This window comes from Cnephaeus nilssonii (assembly GCF_951640355.1).
Source record: "Cnephaeus nilssonii genome assembly, chromosome: 1".
Taxonomy (NCBI): Eukaryota; Metazoa; Chordata; class Mammalia; order Chiroptera; family Vespertilionidae; genus Cnephaeus; species Cnephaeus nilssonii.
The window spans coordinates 69,213,776-69,233,463 of NC_137072.1; the positions used below are offsets into that span (position 1 = coordinate 69,213,776).

The 19,688-nt window shown below is 37.5% G+C and overlaps 1 protein-coding gene across 4 annotated transcripts in view; it reads right to left on the reverse strand.

Moving 5' to 3' along the window:
* MRPL1 (mitochondrial ribosomal protein L1) overlaps positions 1–19,688 on the reverse strand; it is a 60,379-nt gene that overhangs the window by 31,933 nt on the left and 8,758 nt on the right. For 3 of the 4 annotated variants that reach the window (XM_079769703.1, XM_079769702.1, XM_079769705.1), the window contains exons 3-6: positions 14,674–14,938; positions 12,005–12,088; positions 10,407–10,478; positions 9,409–9,520 (exon numbers count right to left, since the gene is read on the reverse strand). In XM_079769703.1, coding sequence (XP_079625829.1) covers positions 9,409–9,520; positions 10,407–10,478; positions 12,005–12,088; positions 14,674–14,938 — 533 coding nt within the window. The remainder of the gene's footprint in view (positions 1–9,408; positions 9,521–10,406; positions 10,479–12,004; positions 12,089–14,673; positions 14,939–19,688) is intronic. The other variant, XM_079769704.1, reaches the window with a different exon arrangement.

Below are 19,688 nucleotides of genomic sequence, written 5' to 3' on the forward strand. Positions count from 1 at the left end.
AACACCAAAAAAACCCAAACAATCCAATTACTATAAGAAAATGGACAAAGGACCTGAATAGACATTTCTTCAAAGAGGACATTCTGATGGCCTACAGGCATGTGAAAAGATGCTCAATGTCACTAATCATCAGAGAAATGCAAATAAAAACCACGAGATACCACGTCACACCTGCCAGAATAGCTACCATCAATAAATCAACAAACAAGTATTGGCAAGGATGCAGAGAAGAGGGAACCCTTGTACACTGTTGGTGGGAATACAGATGGTGCAGCCACTGTGGAAAGCAAAAAATTAAAAATGGAATAGCTTTATGACCCAGCAATTCCACTTCTGGGGATATATCCAAAGAAAACTGAAACATTGATTCCAAAGAATATATGCACCCCTATATTCATTGCAGTGTCATTTACAATAGCTAAGATTTGGAAGCAGCCCAAGTGGCCATCAGTAGATGAGTGGATAAAAAAGCTGTGATAGTGGATAGTGTTGGCCTGAAGACTGAAGGGTCCTGGGTTCAATTCCGGTCAAGAGCACAAGCCCAGGTTGTGGGCTGGACCTCCAGTAGGGGCCGTGCAGGAAGCAGCCAATCAATGATTCTCATCATTGATGTTTCTCTCTCTCCCTCAGTAAAAAGATATTTAAAAAAAAGAAGAAGAAGAAAGTTGTGGTACATTTACCTAATGGAATACTACTTGGCCATAAAAAAAGTAAGTCTTACATTTTGCAACAGCATGGATGGACCTGGAGAGTATTATGCTAACTGCAACAAGCCAGTCAGAGAAAGACAAGTACCATATGATTTCACTTATATGTGGAATCTAATGAACAAAACAGAAACAGACTCACAGATACAGAAAACAAACTGACAGCTGTTAGAGAGGAGGGGGCGGGGCTGGGTGGAAAAATGAAGGGATTAAACAAAAAACAAAACTCATACACACAGATACCAGTATGGTGATTATCAGAGGAAAAGGGGGTGGGAGGGACGGAGAAGGTAAAGGGTGGATAAATGGTGATGAAAGGAGACTTGACTTTGGGTAGTAAACACACAATACAATATACAGATGATGTATTATAAAATTGAACACCTGAAACCTATATAACTTTATTAACCAATGTCACCCCAATATAATTTTTTTTTAAAGCCTTATTCTATAGAAAGCACAATATAAACTCAGCATATATTACTTCTAAGGATCATCTGAGTCATTCTATATGGCTCAGGAGCACTTTACTCACAAGGAGCTTTAAATCTAATTAGGAGAAAAGGGATGTGCAGAAGCAACAACTACTGAAAAATAGGTTTTTCTTAGTATCACATTCTGATATAATTGAGTACTAAATAGTATGATAGATATTATAATAATGAACAGTAAGATGCTAATGCAGTAGTCCCCCATTATCAACCATTTAACTTTCCATGCTTTCAGTTATCCATGGTTAACTGCAGTTCAAAAATATTAAATGAAAAATTCCAAAAATAAAAAATTCATGTTTTAAATTGCATGCTGTACTAAGGAGCATGATGAAACCTCACACCATCATCCCACTGGGACATGAGTGATCCTTTTGTCCAGCGCACCCCCGCTGTATATGCTACCTGCCTGTCAGACAGTTAATAGCTGTCTCCATTATCAGAGAGACTACATTCACATAACTTTTAATACAACATATTGTTATAAATATTCTATATCATTAGTTACTGTTGTTAACCTCTTACTGTGCCAAATATATAAATTCCATTTTATTATAGATACATATAGAAAAAGTAAGGAATACAATATAACAAATGTATGCTGAAAGAATGAGCAAATAAATTACTTCATAATTTTGAGTCTGATATCACAGTGATATTATAGTGATAATGAAATGGGGAAAATAGGGCTTAATGAGGAAAGGAACCACTGTAGTTCTGTATTAAAATATAATGAAGTGAAGGTGCTGATGGGATACTGTATACAGTTAGAAGAACTAGAAAACAAGTGAGAGATTGGGGATAATGATACGTATTTGAGTTGTTAAGCCAGTTCTATCCTAAAACAAACACAACCTTCCTTTGACCTAAAATATTTCCTTTTCTATCTCTCTCTTTCTCTGGATGTGAATTTGCATTTGCCTAATGACCAACATGTTGAGAGCATCATTTCATGTTCTTAATGGCCAACTGCATATATTCTTTTGTATAGTGTCTAATTCTTTAGCCTCCTCTCTTTAAAATTCTATTAGACAGTCTTCTTACTGAGTTATAAGAGTTCTTTATATATTCTGGATACAAGTCCTTTGTTAGATATGTGTGTGCAAAGTATTTTTCCCCCAATCTGTGGCTTGTCTTTCCATTTTTAGTGATGTCTTTCCATGAGTAAAGATTTTACGTTTGATAAAGTCCAATTTAGCAACTTTTTCTTCTGTGGCTTGTGCTTTTTGTGTCCTAAGAAATCCTTACCTAATCCAAGGTCATAAAGATTTTCTCCTAGAAATTTTTATTTTACAATTTCATGGCTTTAGCCCTTAGAATTAGGACTATGATCCATTTTGAATTAATTTTTGTGTTTGATTTGAGGGAAGGGATACCCAGTAATTTCAGCATCATTCATTGATAAACCCATTCTTTTCTATGTAACTTTGGTACCTCTGTCAAACACCAGTTGACCCTAACCTGGCTGGTGTGGCTCAGTTGGTTAGAGTGTCTTCCCATGTACCGAAGGGTCTCAGGTTCGATTCCCAGTTAGGGCACATACCCAGGTTGTGGGTTAAATCCCGGTAGGGGCATGAGGGGGAGGCAATCGATTGATGTTTGATGTTTCTCTTTCTCCCTTCCTCTCTCTGTAGAATCAATGGATACAAGTCCTAGGGAGAGGATACAAAAAAGTTGACCAAGTTGACCTTTAGGGTTGGGTCATTTCTGAACTCTCAATGCTTATCCTCCTATATAATAAAGAGCTAATATGCAAATGGTTGTCACTACCTCATGCAGACCCTCAACACTGGGGAGAGAGGTGTGGGGGCCAGCCAGGCACAAAGGAGCTCGCGAGAGAGGAATGGGGACCAGCCAGGCTACGGCCCGGGAGAGGGACAAGCCACCCGCCCCGCAGTCCCGGGCGCCAGTGCCTGCGGCTGCGGCCTGGGAAAGGGACAAGCCACCCGCCCTGCGGTCATGGAAGGCGTTTTGTTTAGGTCAGTGGTCGGCAAACGGCAGCTTGCGAGCCACATGCGGCTCTTTGGCCCCTTGAGTGTGGCTCTTCCACAAAATACCACGTGCGGGCGCACACGTACATTGCGATTGAAACTTCGTGGCCCATGCGCAGAAGTCGGTTTTCGGCTCTCAAAAGAAATTTCAATCGTTGTACTGTTGATATTTGGCTCTGTTGACTAATGAGTTTGCCGACCACTGGTTTAGGTGATATTTGAATGAGAAAGTGAGCCAGGAAAATAAGCAAAGAGCATTATACACAGATGAGACAATAAGTCCAAAGACCTGAGAAGAGAGAACATTTAGTGTGTATGAGGAAGGGCAGCTGTAGTAAAGGAAATGAAGGAAAGAATAACAGAACCAGATGTAATACATCAATAATTCATCTATAATAATTATAACCGTACTTAATCATCATTGGAATCTTTCACACATAAATACTTTTTAAACTAATACACAAGTGGGGGAAATTCAGAAAAATTTCAAATTGATTATTCTGCAAAAAGTCCTTTTTCAGTATTCCTTAATATAATCAAAAAGAGTTCTAATTGTTTAAATAATGCAAGCAATACCATGTTTAGTCTATGTGTTAAAAATATTTCACATTAGATTTCAACAATTTTACATCCATTACTCTCAAATACGACACAACACCACTTCCTTACAAAAGGCAGTAGATGTGAATACTCTTTGAACAAGTCTGCTGGAATATCCTTTTGGTAAGACTCCAAATAGAGCACTAACATTCAATTCTAAAAGCTACATATTAAGAGAAATACACATTAGAGCAGGGGTCCTCAAACTACGGCCCGCGGGCCACATGCGGCCCGCCGAGGACATTTATCCGGCCCGCCGGGTGTTTTTGCCGTCGCTGCCTGTCCTGCTTAGCAGCCAACTTAGCAGTGTGCATAGGAATTTGTTCATAGTTTTTTTTTTTAAACTATAGCCCGGCCCTCCAACAGTCTGAGAGACAGTGAACTGGCCCCCTGTTTAAAAAGTTTCAGGACCCCTGCATTAGAGGGTCCAATTTTTAAATCATGTTCCTATTCCCACCTATCAATAACTGAGTATGGTTTAACCCTTTGCACTCGCTTGCTTTTTCTCAATTCCTTTATTCTACTCGGGATTTAATTTTTTAAATACCCCAGATTTTACAAAGCGCGGCAGTGGAATAAAAAACTGGAGTTTCTTTTCATACAAACTTATTTATTTGGATTTTTTTATATTTCAAATTATTGATACATTCAAAGAGTAATTTTAATCTCTAACCGTGTCGAGTCACACTCGACATCCGAGTGCAAAAGGTTAAAAGAATTCAACTATTTTCATATACTACTAGAGGCCTGGTGCACAAAATTCATGCATAGGTAGGGTCCCTAGGCCTGGCCAGTGATCAGGGCCATCTTTCCCGGCTGCCAGCAGCTGGCCCTGCCACCGGTCGCCCTGTGTGTGTGGGGCGACCGGCGGGGTGATCGTGCCCCAGCGCCGCTCACGTCAGCTGCCACCCACCCCCAGTTTCTGGTTCCCCATCGGGCGATCGGAGCCTGCCGGCCAGGGGGAAGAACCAAGAGGTTGGCCGTTCCTGCCTGCTCGCCAGCCCCACCCCCCACCACTGGTTACCTTCTATGTGTGGGGCAACCAGTAGGGTGATCGGGGCCCCGGTGCTTGCCCGCATCCACTGCCACCCACCCCTGGTTCCCCCGTTCCCCATTGGGCGATCGGGGCCTGCGGGCTGGGGGCAGCTCCTGTGTTGAGCGTTTGCCCCCTGGTGGTCAGTGCGCATCATTGCCGACCAGTCGATTTGCATATTACGCTTTTATATATACAGATAACACCTACCATGGTTCAATATGCATAACAGAAGACTGACTCAATTAAATCAAGATATTTTTCATACTAGTATTTTTTGTTTAACCCTTTGCACTCGCTTGCTTTTTTCTCGATTCCTTTATTCTACTTGGAATTTAATTTTTTAAATACCCCAGATTTTACAAAGCGCGGCAGTAGAATAAAAAACTGGCCTTTCTTTTCATACAAACTTATTTATTTGGATTTTTTTATATTTCAAATTATTGATACATTCAAAGAGTATAAAAAAAGCTGCTACCGATGCTATCCGTGTCGAGTCACACTCGACATCCAAGTGCAAAAGGTTAAGTAAATTCTAAATAATATATAAAATTAGGAATAAAAATGTCAAAAATATCAACGAAACATATCGATATTAGAGATAAAAGAATTTCAGAGGGCAATGATGTTACGGGGTTAGGAGGAAGCTAGTTTACAAGCAAAAGGAAACCCACTTTCTTCCAAGAAATTTTAAAAAGCAAGTTTTAAATGTCTTTTTTTCTGAAATAAAAAAAGAAATACTAAAAAACAAGCCAAATGTGCATTTAAAAACAGAGAACTTGCCTACAGTTATGTGAGCAATTAAGATAATAAATAAAACAAATAAAGCTGCAGCACTAAACATGCTGCAAAATGTGAACATTTAATCCAGCCAAGATGGTTACACCCACTCCCATTAGTAAAACAAAATGTAGGACAAAATGGGAAACTAATGAGCTTAGCTGTAGGGGCTTGTTTGTTTTTTAATTTCATCCATTTGCTCAAAATGTAATTTCTATTTTACCCTAAAGTCTTTTGTTGGCTATAAGGAGAATCAAATGTTCCTAAACAAGAATCAGAACAAGCTCTGAAAATGCATAATACAAGCTTCATTTGTTCTAATGCACATCTGGTGTATTTTGTTTTAACATTTTTGACAGGTTAATCATTTGTCTTCATGTTTAAAGAACACGAATGTTTTGCCAGTGCTGTTACACAGATCATGTGGGGGTGAATAGAAAAAGCTAGAGAAGGAGAAAGGTCTCTCTGTTTTTTCAAGATGTTTTGTTAAACAAAGGTGGGGGGAGGGGGGGAGTACACCTAGGTAACTTGACCTTGGTGTACAGAAACTATGACTCATTATGAAAGTAAAAATAAAGCCCATTAATAAAAATTAGCAATTTGAAGGGAAACTTTTCTTATTTGAAATGAAGTTATTTGAAAACCTTTCAGACTAAAAACAACAGTGCCTAATTTTGTGATGAAAATCTAATTTAAAAAAAAATCCTCCTTGCCAAAACCGGTTTGGCTCAGTGGATAGAGCGTCGGCCTGTGGACTAAAAGGTCCCAGGTTCGATTCCGGTCAAGGGCATGTACCTTGGTTGTGGGCACATCCCCAGTAGGGGGTGTGCAGGAGGCAGCTGATCGATGTTTCTCTCTCATTGATGTTTCTATCTCTCTATCCCTCTCTCTTCCTCTCTGTAAAAAAATCAATAAAATATATATAAAAAAAAAAAATCCTCAAGGCTAAAAATCATAAAGGCCTAAAGGGTTGTTCAGAAAATAGAAAAAGTAGCAAAGGTGACAAAATTAACTTCTGTGTAAAGCCAGTTCACCATGCAAAGAAAGGCGATAGCTAAATACAGATATATTTAGCATTTAGTTTCAGTTTTAATTGACTATATTTAGTATTGTTTGGTTTTGTTGAGCTTGAATTTAATTTGAAAAAAGTATGAGAAATATTTTTATCAAATTGAACTGTAATTCACATTTAATTTTTAAAATAATGTTCAATTTCAGGTCTTACTTAGAAAAATTACATCTGATTCCATGACAACAAACACTATTGTAATGGAAATCCCTAATAAAAAGTGCCAAACCTCAATTCAATATCTAATAAGGATGCGTTACTCAAAGCAGGCTATCAAAATAAACAAATAAAACTCTAGTACAACAAAATAATTGGAGAGTACATATGAAATTGTTTAAAGTACAAAACACAATCTATAATCCATGGTGTTAGTGGCTACCATGTCTGAAGAATTTTGGTAGGAATTTTCAGCTCAAGTAGAGTTAAAATGTGAAGCCCAATCTACTAAAACAATATTAAAACACTTGTTCTGTTTACACTATGAAATTTTATTTGAAATAATACCTATCTACAGCAGATATACAGTAAAAAAAATACCAGCACCATTTGACTCTTCCCTTTGTCTTTCCTGTCCATTTTTAATTACTTAGTGCAGTCCTAATATATTTGACATTTGTCTTCTTCATTCCAGTCTCATTATGAAGACTTTAGTTTAAACATTAACTTTATTAGTCTCTGGTGATTGTGTCCAACCTGGTCTCCCTGCTTCTAGTTTTGATTGATGCCAATATGTCTTATGAACTCTTGCTAGATTAAACCTGTAAAGAATTCCCCACCTTAAAAACTTCTAAGGGATTCTGCTGAATACAGAAAAAAATAAAAGTCCAAGCTTACTAGGATCTTATTCCAGATCCTTTTCAATATGACATCAATCTACCTTTCCAACACAATTTCCCATTATTCTCTTTCATATCAATGTAGGGATATCTTTCAATACAGCTGAAGAGAATTAACTGATATTTCTTGTATATGGACTATAATTTCTGACTTACTTCAATGTCTATGATTAATAGATTCTTTCTTCTTGTTACTGCCAAACTAACCTTGAAATTCTAGCAAAAGCTAACTAATAATAAAGTAGAGATTTATATGCTTGTGAAATCACATATTTTTACCTAAGTATCTTAGCAGAGCACACTGTTCCTGTTCATTGTCACCACCAGATGTGCAGACACACCGGCCAACCACAAGAGAGCAAAATTAGTATCAGGAACAGGATGACTAGCTGAGTCAAACTGCACATCCGGTCCACAGAAAAATCCCTGCTACTCCCCTCAACTCAATTCCCACTTCCCTTTTACCTTATATAATTATCTGGTTTGACAAGAACTAGTAAGATGGGCTTTGGGACAGGAGTCCCTCATCTCAAGTTGCTGGCACTTGAATAAACCACTTTCCTTCTTGCCAGCACCTGTCTCACAAGTCTGGCTTTCATTGCAGCAGGCAGCAGAACTACAGTTCGGTTTCATACTTAAAAAGTATTTCCCTTAATCTACGCATCCAATTATTCAAGATCAGTTTAAATACTAACTTCCTCACCTATATGTAAATTCTTCTTCTACTGAAAATCTTCAGCACTTTGTGAGTTTATCATTTATGTTATACTTTAAAACATAGCTATTTACGTAGCAACTAGAAGCCCGGTGCAAGAAATTCGTCCCTAGGCCTGGCTGGCAATTGAAGTACGAGCATCTGGCGTGGAAGGGCAGGTCCCAGCTGACCTCTGAGCCCTGGGCAGCACCTGGGCCCCTGGGCCACCATGTGCCCCCCTCCACCTGAGTCATCGGGCCCCCACCTGGCTCCCTCAGCACCTGGAGCCAGGCGGTAGCCCCACCCCCCACTGCTGCTGCTGATGGTCGCTGTCTGCAGAGCAATTGGCAGGGCGATCGGGCCCTGCTCGCACCCACCTTGGCCTGGCGCCACCCGATCACCTGTTCCACCATCCCGTCACGGTCCCACTCTCATCAGGGCCCACAGGGCCGGCAGCACCTCCACTGCCGCCCACTGCCAGCACCGCGTCGCTGACGCCCGTCATGTTCCATGCCACTCCCTGGTGGTCAGTGCACATCATAGCAAATGGTGGAACTCCCGGTTGAATGGACAATTTGCATATTAGGCTTTTATTATATAGGATGTTACTTTTCTTACTAGATTTCATAAGGGAGAAATATCGATAAGGGAAAAGTTCCTTAACACGTTAAGCGCCAAGCCTATTTTGTCTTCCTTTCCGTTTAGCCCACAATATCCAATTTCACCGATATGCTGGTGCCCAGAGACTGATGAGGTCCAAATGGACAGTATAGTGTCAGTCACCGGTGACTGACATAGCGCTTAACATGTTAAGGCAAAAATCTGCAGAGCCATGCACACTGTAAGTATTCATATATGAGTTGAATGCTGACATAAATTAGCATACCTATTACATTGATAAAGAGGTCAAAAACAGTATGATTATAACATGTCTAGTGGGTAATACTTTCACTTAGTTTCAAGTTAAAATATGGTTTAAATTTAAAGTATTACATAGTAATTAGGTTTGCAAATTACAATAGATTACCAACATCAATGTCAAGAGGGAAAAAATTAAATCTGCATGTTCTCACATAACATAAAACTCAAATAGCAGGACATATTACTTATTCTACATATATATTAGCAATTTTGTTTTCTAACAAAATATATAAATTAGAAAGTTGTTCATAGCATATTGAAATAATGAAAAAGAATTCTCCCTTACTTCGATTAAGCTTTGGAAATCTTTTTTTCAGTTTCTTCTTTAATGGATTAAGCTCGGGCATAATTTCTGGAACAGCTACATAAAAGTCTGGTTCAATTTCATCATCCAAAATCTAAAAATCAAGATAAAAGATAACCTTCTGAAAATAAAGTATAATGTAGTAATTCCCCTTATAATTTAGAAAACACACATTAAACACAATGTTTTTCCTTTAAACAAGGATCATATGAACACATTTACCAATTATGAAAACTATTAGAAGCAAAACATTTTCTGATCTTTTCTCTTAAAAATAGTCACATCCATTTAAAAGATATGTATTTAATGGGTTTAATTCTTCCATTTAAAAATTTAGTTGATTATAAAATGAAGCAACTTTTTAGAATAGTACTTCCTAGGCAACAAATATTTTACCAATGATTCCTTTTGCTTCAATCTTACCACAATATGTCATTCAAAGCTGTGGTTTGGGATTACAGTGAACCCTAAAGACTTGAACCCTGGCAAAATTAAGCTGTGACTCTGAAATTTTATCTCCCTGTTACTATTCTTTATTTTTATAAATTCTTTATTCCCTAAATAACATTCTGTATTCCTCTTAACAATAACTTACATTAAGCAAACACTTATCACATGCCAAGCATTCAGTTCAATATTTAACGTGGTTTAATAAATCCAGTCTTCACAATAATCCTATGAGGCAAGTACTAATATTGACCACACATTCCTGATGCGGAAATTGAAGACTTAGGGAGGATGAGTCAGTCTGTGTACTTAAAAGGGACAGACCCAGAATTCAAACAAAGGCAGTGTGGATCCAGAAGGCTCTCATCGCTAGAAATATTAAGCAGAGGCAATTTTGAAATGTCAAAGAACGGTATGTGAAATTTCTACTCCAAGACTTTCCAATACTAGTTCTAAAACATGTAATAAATAAATGGATGGCAAAGATAACAAAACAATTCATATAACTAATGAACGTGAAAATAACACTGTACCTTCTGAATCAGATTAGTTCCTCCTGCAAAAGCAGCTCCATGTTCTTCTGCTATTTTAATCTCTGATGCATTCTACCAAAATACAATAGTTTAAACATCAATTCAGTCTGCTTTCAAGTATTTTGTCAGAAATAATATTACAGCTCAAAATAAAAACTGTGGCTTTTATTTTTAATTGGAAATGCATCAATTTTCAATGAGATGCATCAGAAATATTACATCCAGAACAAGATTAGTTTTTAGGTAATTGAGATATTTCTTGTAACATGAGCAAATACCTAAAAAATGCATGCGGCCCTAGCCGGTTTGGCTCAGTGGATAGAGAGTTGGCCTGTGGACTGAAGGGTCCCAGGTTCAATTCCAGTCAAGGGCACATGCCCAGGTTGCGGGCTCGATCCCCAGTATAGAGCATGGAGGAGGCAGCTAATCAATGATTCTCTCTCATCATTAATGTTTCTCTCTCTCCCTTTCTCTCTGAAATCAATAAAAATATATTTTTTAAATGCATGAGGAACTACCAAGTAGTTCAGCCTAAGTCTCTAATACCATAAATATATCATCTTATAAAAGTAAAAAGTAAAATATATTTAATTTTGTTCCTTAAATGGAGATATTTTATCAAATCAATATAGAGAGAAAAATTTATTTTTAAAGATTTTTTATACTGATTTTTAGAGAGAGGGAGAGAAAAACATGGATGTGAGAGGGAAACATAGATCACCTGCCTCATGCACGCCCCCTACCAAGGATTAAGCCCACAACATGGGCTTGTGCCCTGACCAGGAATCTAAGCAGCAACCCTTCAGTGCATGAGATGAAGCCCAACCAACTGCGCCACACTGGTCAGGAAGAGAAAAATATTTTTAATAAATTATAGAACCAAAATTTAGCCTGCTGTCTGAAAATTCAAAGAAAAATACACAGCATTAGTTATTTTCTTTCTCTATATTCCATTTATACCATTTGGTTTTACTGTGAAATGTATCACTCCCTTAGTTACTCAAGTTTTATGGCATTCCAACAGCTATATGCTCCACTTTTCTGGAAAAAAAAAGTAAAGAATTTCTTCCTTGAAAGAGAGACAGATGGTGAAGAATCAAAATACCTTACAAAATAAAATCATAAACACATTATAAACAAATGTATATAAATACAAAAAGTTTGACCAAAAAAACTGTTATTACTGTATTTGTTATAGCCTTGACGTTCTTCACTTTCCACACTAGATATTTTTTAAAGTGTGGTTTCTGTGTCTTCAAAGCACTACATGGGCCCCAAATAATTTTATTGTTTGAAGAGTTTGAGTCAGAAGCAGGAGCTAGTAGAATAAATTCTGTACTTCCCTTCAGCTTATTTTGTGAGTAATAGAATATGGTAGAATAAATAATGATGAAGTTAATGTTCTAGTTTAGCTTTTTCTTACTTTAATGACATAACCTCAAATGAGTCATCTTACTGCTTTGAGGTTCAAATGGGGAAAATAAGACTTGATGAATGCTAGAATTTTCTCTAACTCTACTCATTCAGTTATTCTAATCACTTACTAATGTTATATTAAACAAGTTAAACGATATAAAAAGTTGATAAAGGTTACTCACCGCTGTAAATACAGCAACTTTATTGATTTCTGAAGCGAATGGGTATGGCAAACTAACAACACTGGCAAATGGCTCCACTTTTTTCTAAATACACAACAATGGAAAAATAATTGTGAAAAATTCATTCATCTTTTCTGTGCCTCTCACATCTGTAAAAAACAGAACTAACATGTTTTGTTTTTTAATGTTTCAATTCTATCACATATCCTCTCATTAATCCAGAACTATTCACTGATTATAATTTAAAGAATAAGAGATTTTATTTCTTTTGTAAGAAACCATCATAAAAATCTAAATCTCTCTTCCTAGCTCCATTCTCCCATGGTATTTGGCTTCTATCTCTACATCATTCATCAGTGTCTCATATATTGAAAGATGTATTTGCATATCCATATCTTCCCCAGCACCTAGTACAATGCTTTCTACATGGATGCCAATAATTTTTGCCACCTTGAATTAAATTTAAAAGAACATGTAATCTTTTGACACCATCAACGAGGACATGAATGCAACTGTGCATACTGAACAATAGACAACATCCAGCTGATCTGCTCAGTAGGACACACTAATCTCCATCATTGGCTCTAAACTATCTGGTGATATTAACTCTAAATCCAAGACAGAATGCCAAGCCTGAAAGGCTCTTCTGAGTGGGTCTATTTGGAAAAAACCTAAACCACCTACCACTTTCAGACAGCTGTGGGAAGAAAATGGGAACATCTAAAATAAACAGTAGCATGCACTTGAGGCACCCTAATATGGGCGGAGATTCCACAGGGCCTCAGAACTAATTTGTTCAGTCATTTGGTCAAAGTCCTGCCTGTCTAGGCTTGTGGCTCAGATCTCTTAGGGCAGTGGTCGGCAAACTCATTAGTCAACAGAGCCAAATATCAACAGTACAACGATTGAAATTTCTTTTGAGAGCCGAAAACCGACTTCTGTGCATGGGCCACCAAGTTTCAATCGCACTGTACGTGTGCGCCCGCACGTGGTATTTTGTGGAAGAGCCACACTCAAGGGGCTCGCGAGCCACAGTTTGCTGACCACTGTCTTAGGGAAACTTTACATGGAAACAAGTTCTAAGTTCATAGTTTTGATGCAGTCTTAAGGTCTGGAAAAAAGAGAAAAGGGGTGTTCCTTAATTAAAACTGAAAGATTGTATTTTTAGTTTATTTTGAGTAGAGATAACCTTCTGAGGGTTTTTCAGACAAGAAAGCACCAACTCTTAAGTACGCATTCTATCAGACATGCAACTCAATTTTATTCACTGGCATTCCTTTGCCATTAACATGTAACAACTGGTTTCAGTAAATTTTTCAATGGCAAGCAATCATAATAGCATTCCCTGGAGAATACTGACTTGTTACAAGCAGTCTATCAAGATTAAGAAAATGTCTTAGTAAGACAACAGTATCCTTTCAATGTGTCTAGTTCACAAGTGGCTTCCACTTATGAAATATATTAACAGTTGACTGAGAAAGTGATCATCTTGGACACAACATTTTTAAAATAAACTAACAGTAACACTGTGATATAAAATAAAATTATAACATGGCTAGTATAAACTGTTTCTAAGAAATGAGACAGACTTTAATTCAAATTCTAACCCTACCCCTACTCTCTGACCTTGAGCAAGTTACTTTACTTTTTGTGTCTTGGCTTCTTCTGAAATTATTAAAGGATTAAATGAGAAAATGCATGCAAAGCATTAGTATGGTGGTTGGTACATAAAAACTTTCCAGTAAATGTTGACTGTTATTATTAAACACCTACCAAGTCCTTACATGCATGACCACATTCAATCTTTGCTATAACCATATGAACAAAGCTTTTTATCTCCCTTTTTAAAGAGATGGAAAAAGTGAGATTGGAAGAGGTAAAACCAGAAACTCAAGTTCAAAGAGTTAATAAGTGGTGACAACAAGATGCTGGCCTGTACTGTAATATGACTCTATCCTGCCTCCTCTTACATGCTCAATCATTATTGTTATTATTGAGGTTGTTCAATTGTATTCCAAAACTTACACCTTCTAGTTTGACCAAAAAAGACCGAGAATAAAAATTTAAATATCATTTCCAAGAAAATTAAATTTCTTAAGTGAGAAGCTTACAAAATTAAGAGCTATAATGGACATCAATTCTAATCAAGTGTTTTTCCTACTTTTAGAGTTTTATAAACAAAAGTCTTTCACAGAACTGCAATATACAAACAGATAAAGCAGAGAAGTTCAGATTGAAGCAAGTGAGGGGTCTGGCACCCCACTCATGCAAACTTCGTCTCAATCCAGGACTCTAAGGAAATATCTGAAGGGCAATGATCTAATCCAAAACTCTCATTTACAGAGAAGGAACAGGACACACAGGCAGTTTAAGTAATTTTTCAAAGTTATAGTAATACCTCAATTAATTTTAATATTATTTTTGTTGAACTTTATACCAATGATTTTATGCTGAATAGGAGATATATGTTCATCAACTACGAGAGTATGCTTAACATTCTATTTTATATTTGGAAGTTAAAAAACAAACATACATATTTTTCATGCTAAAGTATAGAAAGAGCATAAGTTTTTCTAAAAATTATTATTAAAAGGCAAGAATTAAAACATTAAGAAATGTCAATTCATACAACTACTGTTCACAAATAAATTTATTTTGGGTCTATATACCTTCTTCCCCAGTGCCATGTCCAGTGTCAAATCAAGATAAACACCTTGCTTTGGATATGTAAAGTCCAGAATTTGAAATTTCTTAAGTAAATGAATAGCTTTCTCCACCTCATATATCTGTCTTGGATATAAGCGTTTTAAGTAAACATCATCCTCAGGTTCACCTTCCATAAAGGGGATTGACTTTATTTTTTCTATGTCATCTTCTTTTTTTTCATTTGACGCTTTTTCTTTGGTTGTACCTTTTTTTGTTTTCTTTTCAGACCTTGAAAAAAGATAAATTCAAGATCAGTTATCTCAATATGTATTCCAAGAGACTGAAAAAAGAAAAAAAAAAACCATGTATATAAGACCAAAAAAAAAATAACAAAATATAAAGTTTGTTTTAATTTAAAAGCATAGACTGCTTTACAGTTTTTCTAGTTCAACAAATATTAAGTGAATTTTTGTACTGTTTGCAGTTGATACAAAGTCGAAAAAGGCATTGATGCTGCTCTCCAGAAACTTAGAGGAACAGAGGAACATGCAAACAGATAATGTCACTATCATGTGTCAAGTACTACAAGTGTTATTTGAGCAATAGGGAATGAACATTTAATCCAGCTTAGGAGGCTAGGAAAGGGATCTGGAAGAGAAGATCCCAAAGTCAATTCTTAAAGAATAAAGAAGAATTTGCCCAGACTTTAATTCAAATTCTAACCCTACCCCTGAGAGAAATGAAAAATTATGACCACACAAAAACTTGTACACAAATATTCACAACAGCATTATTACTCATTATCGTCAAAAAGTAAAAACAAAATGGATGTCCATCATATCACAAACGGGTACATGTTACATACATACAATGGTATATTAATCAGCAATGAAAAGGAATGAAATACTGATATCTGCTACAATATGTATAAACTTTAAAAACATTATGTAAGTGAAGATGACAGCCACAAAACCCCACATATTGTATGACTCCATTTACATGAAATATCAAGAATGGGCAAATCTATGAAGATGAAAGTAGATTTAGTGATTGTCTAAGCCTCTAAGGCTTGGGGGAAAGGATTAGGGAAATGAGGAGTGACTGCTAATGAACATGGGGTTTTTTTTGAAAGGTAATGAAATGTTCTAAAATTACAGTGATGCACAACTCTATTAATATACTACAAAGCACTGAAATGTACATTTTAAATGGATGAACTTCATAATATGTTAGTTGTATCTCAATAAAGCTATTATTTAATAAAATAGTTAGCCAGGCAAAGAAACAACATAATAAACATGTTGAGGGTGAAATAGAATAGAACAGAAAGTTCTCCTTGACTAGAGCAAGGGCTGGCAACCTTTTTCTGAAAATGACGAGATAGCAAGTATTTTATGGTCTCTTGTTTCAGTGACTCAACTTTGCCATTATAATATGAAAGCAGCCATATACAAAAATGAACAAACATAGTTGTATTCCAATAAAATTTTATTTATGAACACTGGTTTAGATTTTATAATTTTCATGTGTCACAAAAATGTTACATTTTTAAATGACTGTTCTTTTCATTTTTTCCAGTCATTTAAAAACGTAAAATCATTCTTAGTTCATGAACCATACAAACAGAGATTGTGGACTAGATTTTTTGACCCACTGGCCTTATTTTATTGACTCTTGAACTGAAGAGTAAAGCAAAAGACAGGAAACAGCAGAAGATAAAAGTTGGTGACTCTCATCCCTGAGGGCATCCTCTAGAGGCAATGTATTGCAAGTAGAGTATTCCAGCTGAAATACAAAGAATGGATTTAAAGGAAACTAGATTGGGAACAAGTAAGAGACTATTCCCTCCTTTTCTTCTCAAGGAGATATGACAGCCTGAACCAGAACAGTGAGGGTAATAGGAGAGAGTTTAGAAAGATATTTACAAGGTAGATACTGAATATAGGAAAAGGGGAAAGAGAAGATTCTAAAATACTTCTTAGGTTTCTGGCTTAAATGACTAGGCATAGAGTAGTATCATTAACTAAGACCAGAAATAAAGTAAAACAGAGGTGAGTGTGGGGTTAATTACATCACTGGCCCCAATTCTTTATCCCCTGTTAACCAAAAAATAAAAGGCCAGAGAGAGAGAGAGGCAGCAAGCATTTATTTGAGATACAAACTAATAGTGATTCTGGAAAAACTGACCCAGGCAGAAACTCAAATAGTTATAGCTATATTATCTGCTTTCTTGTTATCTCTGCAAACATTGTTTGGGATATAAGATTGCTTTAGGCCCAGTCTAAAGGTTATTTTGCCCAGTTTTAACATTCCAAAGTTCTGAGGAATAGACCTGCAAGGCAAGTTCCTCTGGGATGGCAGCTCCAACTCTACTTAAAAGTGGCTCTGTTTATATTATTGTTTACACCCCTTCATCCATTCAAGTTTCTTTGCTAAATTCCTCCCATTTAAAAAGATAAAAGTATCTTTCCCAGCACCTTGACTTGGCCATGTGACTAGTTTGGACAACAGAATAAGCAAAAGTGACCGTTTCTCTGCTCTAAGCTTAGGTTACAAGAGGCTTCATGTGTTTCCACTTACATGTTTGTATTTCTGCCATTTTCATAAGAACATGCCTGGGCTAACCCAAAGGTAGGAAGATGAGACATGTGAAACACAGCTGCCCCCAGAGAGCCCCAGGCTAAGTTAGACAATTCTCACTTGACCTGCCTACTCACAGATGCACAGCGTGCTCAGCCAACGTCATCAGAGACACCCATCCAAACCTAGCTTACATCAGCTGACCCACAGATATGTGGGCAATGACAAATAATTGTGGGGTGGTTTGTTATATAGCAAAAGCTAACAAGGTGCTTACAAAATATCTAAGAAAATATGTTCAACAGGTAATTGCAGGTAAGAGTTTGAAGCTAAGAAGAAAAGACAGAACTAGAGGTGATATATTTTCTCAGCATTAAGTCAAATCACACCTATAATCTCTTAACCATAAGCACTTTAAAACACGTTAAGCACCCAGCCTGTTTTGTCTTCCGGATGGAAAGTATAGTGTCAGTCACCGGTGACTGACAGGGCACTTAATGTGTTAAATCAGTGAAATAATACTAACTAATAAAAGGACAATATGCAAACTGACCATCACTCCATGACAAAGATGGTGGCACCCACAGCCAATAAGAAGGGAATATACAAATTGACGCAACAAAGATGGAGGCGGCCAGGCCAGGACGCTTGTGTTGTCGCCATGGGGACGACGCAGGCTTTCCGCCCCGCCCTGGCTGCTCCAGGCCTCTGGACAGCGCACACGCACAGGCACGGAGTGGGCGGGACAGGACGGCTGCTATGATGGGGGGAGGGGCGGGAGGTGGAGGGAGCTACAGGAGGGCAGCAGGGCCAGAGCAAAGGCAGAAGGCAGCTCCGGTTGGAGCGAAGGCGGAAGGTGACGGCCAGAGCAAAGGCGGAAGGCGACGGCCAAAGCGAAGGCCCGGGTCCCGGGTGCCAGAGGGAAGCTGGTGCCAGCAGGCAGGGGAAGGAAGGCCTATTCTTGCATGAATCTTAGTGCATCGGGCCTCTAGTATTCTATAAAGATGTTTGGGTTCTGTGGTAGACAGAATAATGGCTTCCCAAAGATGTCCATCTCTACATGGCAAAAAGGACTCTGCAGATGTGATTAAGGTTAAAGATCTGAAAATGGGAGAGTGTCCTGAATTATCCAGGTGGGCCCAATCTAATCATACCGAATCCTTAAAAGCAGAGAAACTTTCCCCTTTCCCACCTGCATCTGACCGAGATGGTAAGAGATAAGAGAAATTCAAGCATGAAAAGAGAATCAATTTGCCATTCCTGGCTTTGAAGGTGGAGAACCTGGGGTAAGGAGCCAAGGAATGTAGGTGGCCTCTCAACGCTGGGAATGGAAAGGAAGCAAATTCTTCCACAGAGCCGCTAGAACTTCCGGAATGAAGCCCTGCTGACACCCTGACCTTAGCCTAGTGAAATCCATGTTAGGCTTCGGACCTACAAAACTGCAAGATAATAAGCTTGTGTTGTTTTAAGCCACAATATATGAGGTAATTGGTTATAGAAGAAAAAAAATTAATACAAGATTCTATAAAATTTATGTGAAAGAAGTGGATGCAGTAAAATAACTTCTTAAAAAGTACCCCAAAAGCCATTCCAAAGTTAATTCCATTCTCACTTTTAGACTCAATGAAACCTCATTACCACAACTAATAATAATATTCTCTCAGCTAACGAGCAATTTAACAGAATAGGAGATAATGCCAATGCTCATTGTCTAAGTCTAAGCAGGAGCCCAAGTGAATGGAGGCAACATGCCTCAGCTACCTGGGAAGTATATTCCACAAAACCCTGAAACCTTCCAAACTGGAGAAATCACATTGTTATTTTATATTTAGTAAAAGAGCAGTGGAGCCAATAGAAGAAGCTTAGAGAACCTGTTTTAGTAATAAACCCTCTACCTAAAATAAACAAAATGAGTAAGAGTCCTAGCTGTAAGGAGAAAATAAACAAATGGGACGACATCAAAATAAAAAGACTTTTGCACAGCAAAAGAAACCATCAACAAAACAAAAAAGCCCACTGCATGGGAGAACATATTTGCCAATGTTATATCCGATAAGGGTTTAATCTCCAACATTTATAAGGGAACTCATACAACTTAACAAAAGGAAGATAAACAACCCAATCAAAAAATAGGCAAAGGACCTAAATAGACCCCTTACAAAAAAGGACATACAGAAAGCCAAGAGACATATGAAAACATGCTCAAAGTCACTAATCATCTGAGAGATGCAAGTCAAAATGGCAATGAGATACCATCTCACACCTGTCAGAATGGCAATCATCAACAAATAAACTAACGATAAGTGATGGCGAGGATGCAGAGAAAAAGCAACCCTCATGCACTGCTGGTGGGAATGCAGACTGGTGCAGCCACTGTGGAAAACAGTATGGAGTTTCCTCAAAAAAACTAAAAATGGATCTCCCATTTGACCCAGTGATCCCACTTCTAGGAATATAT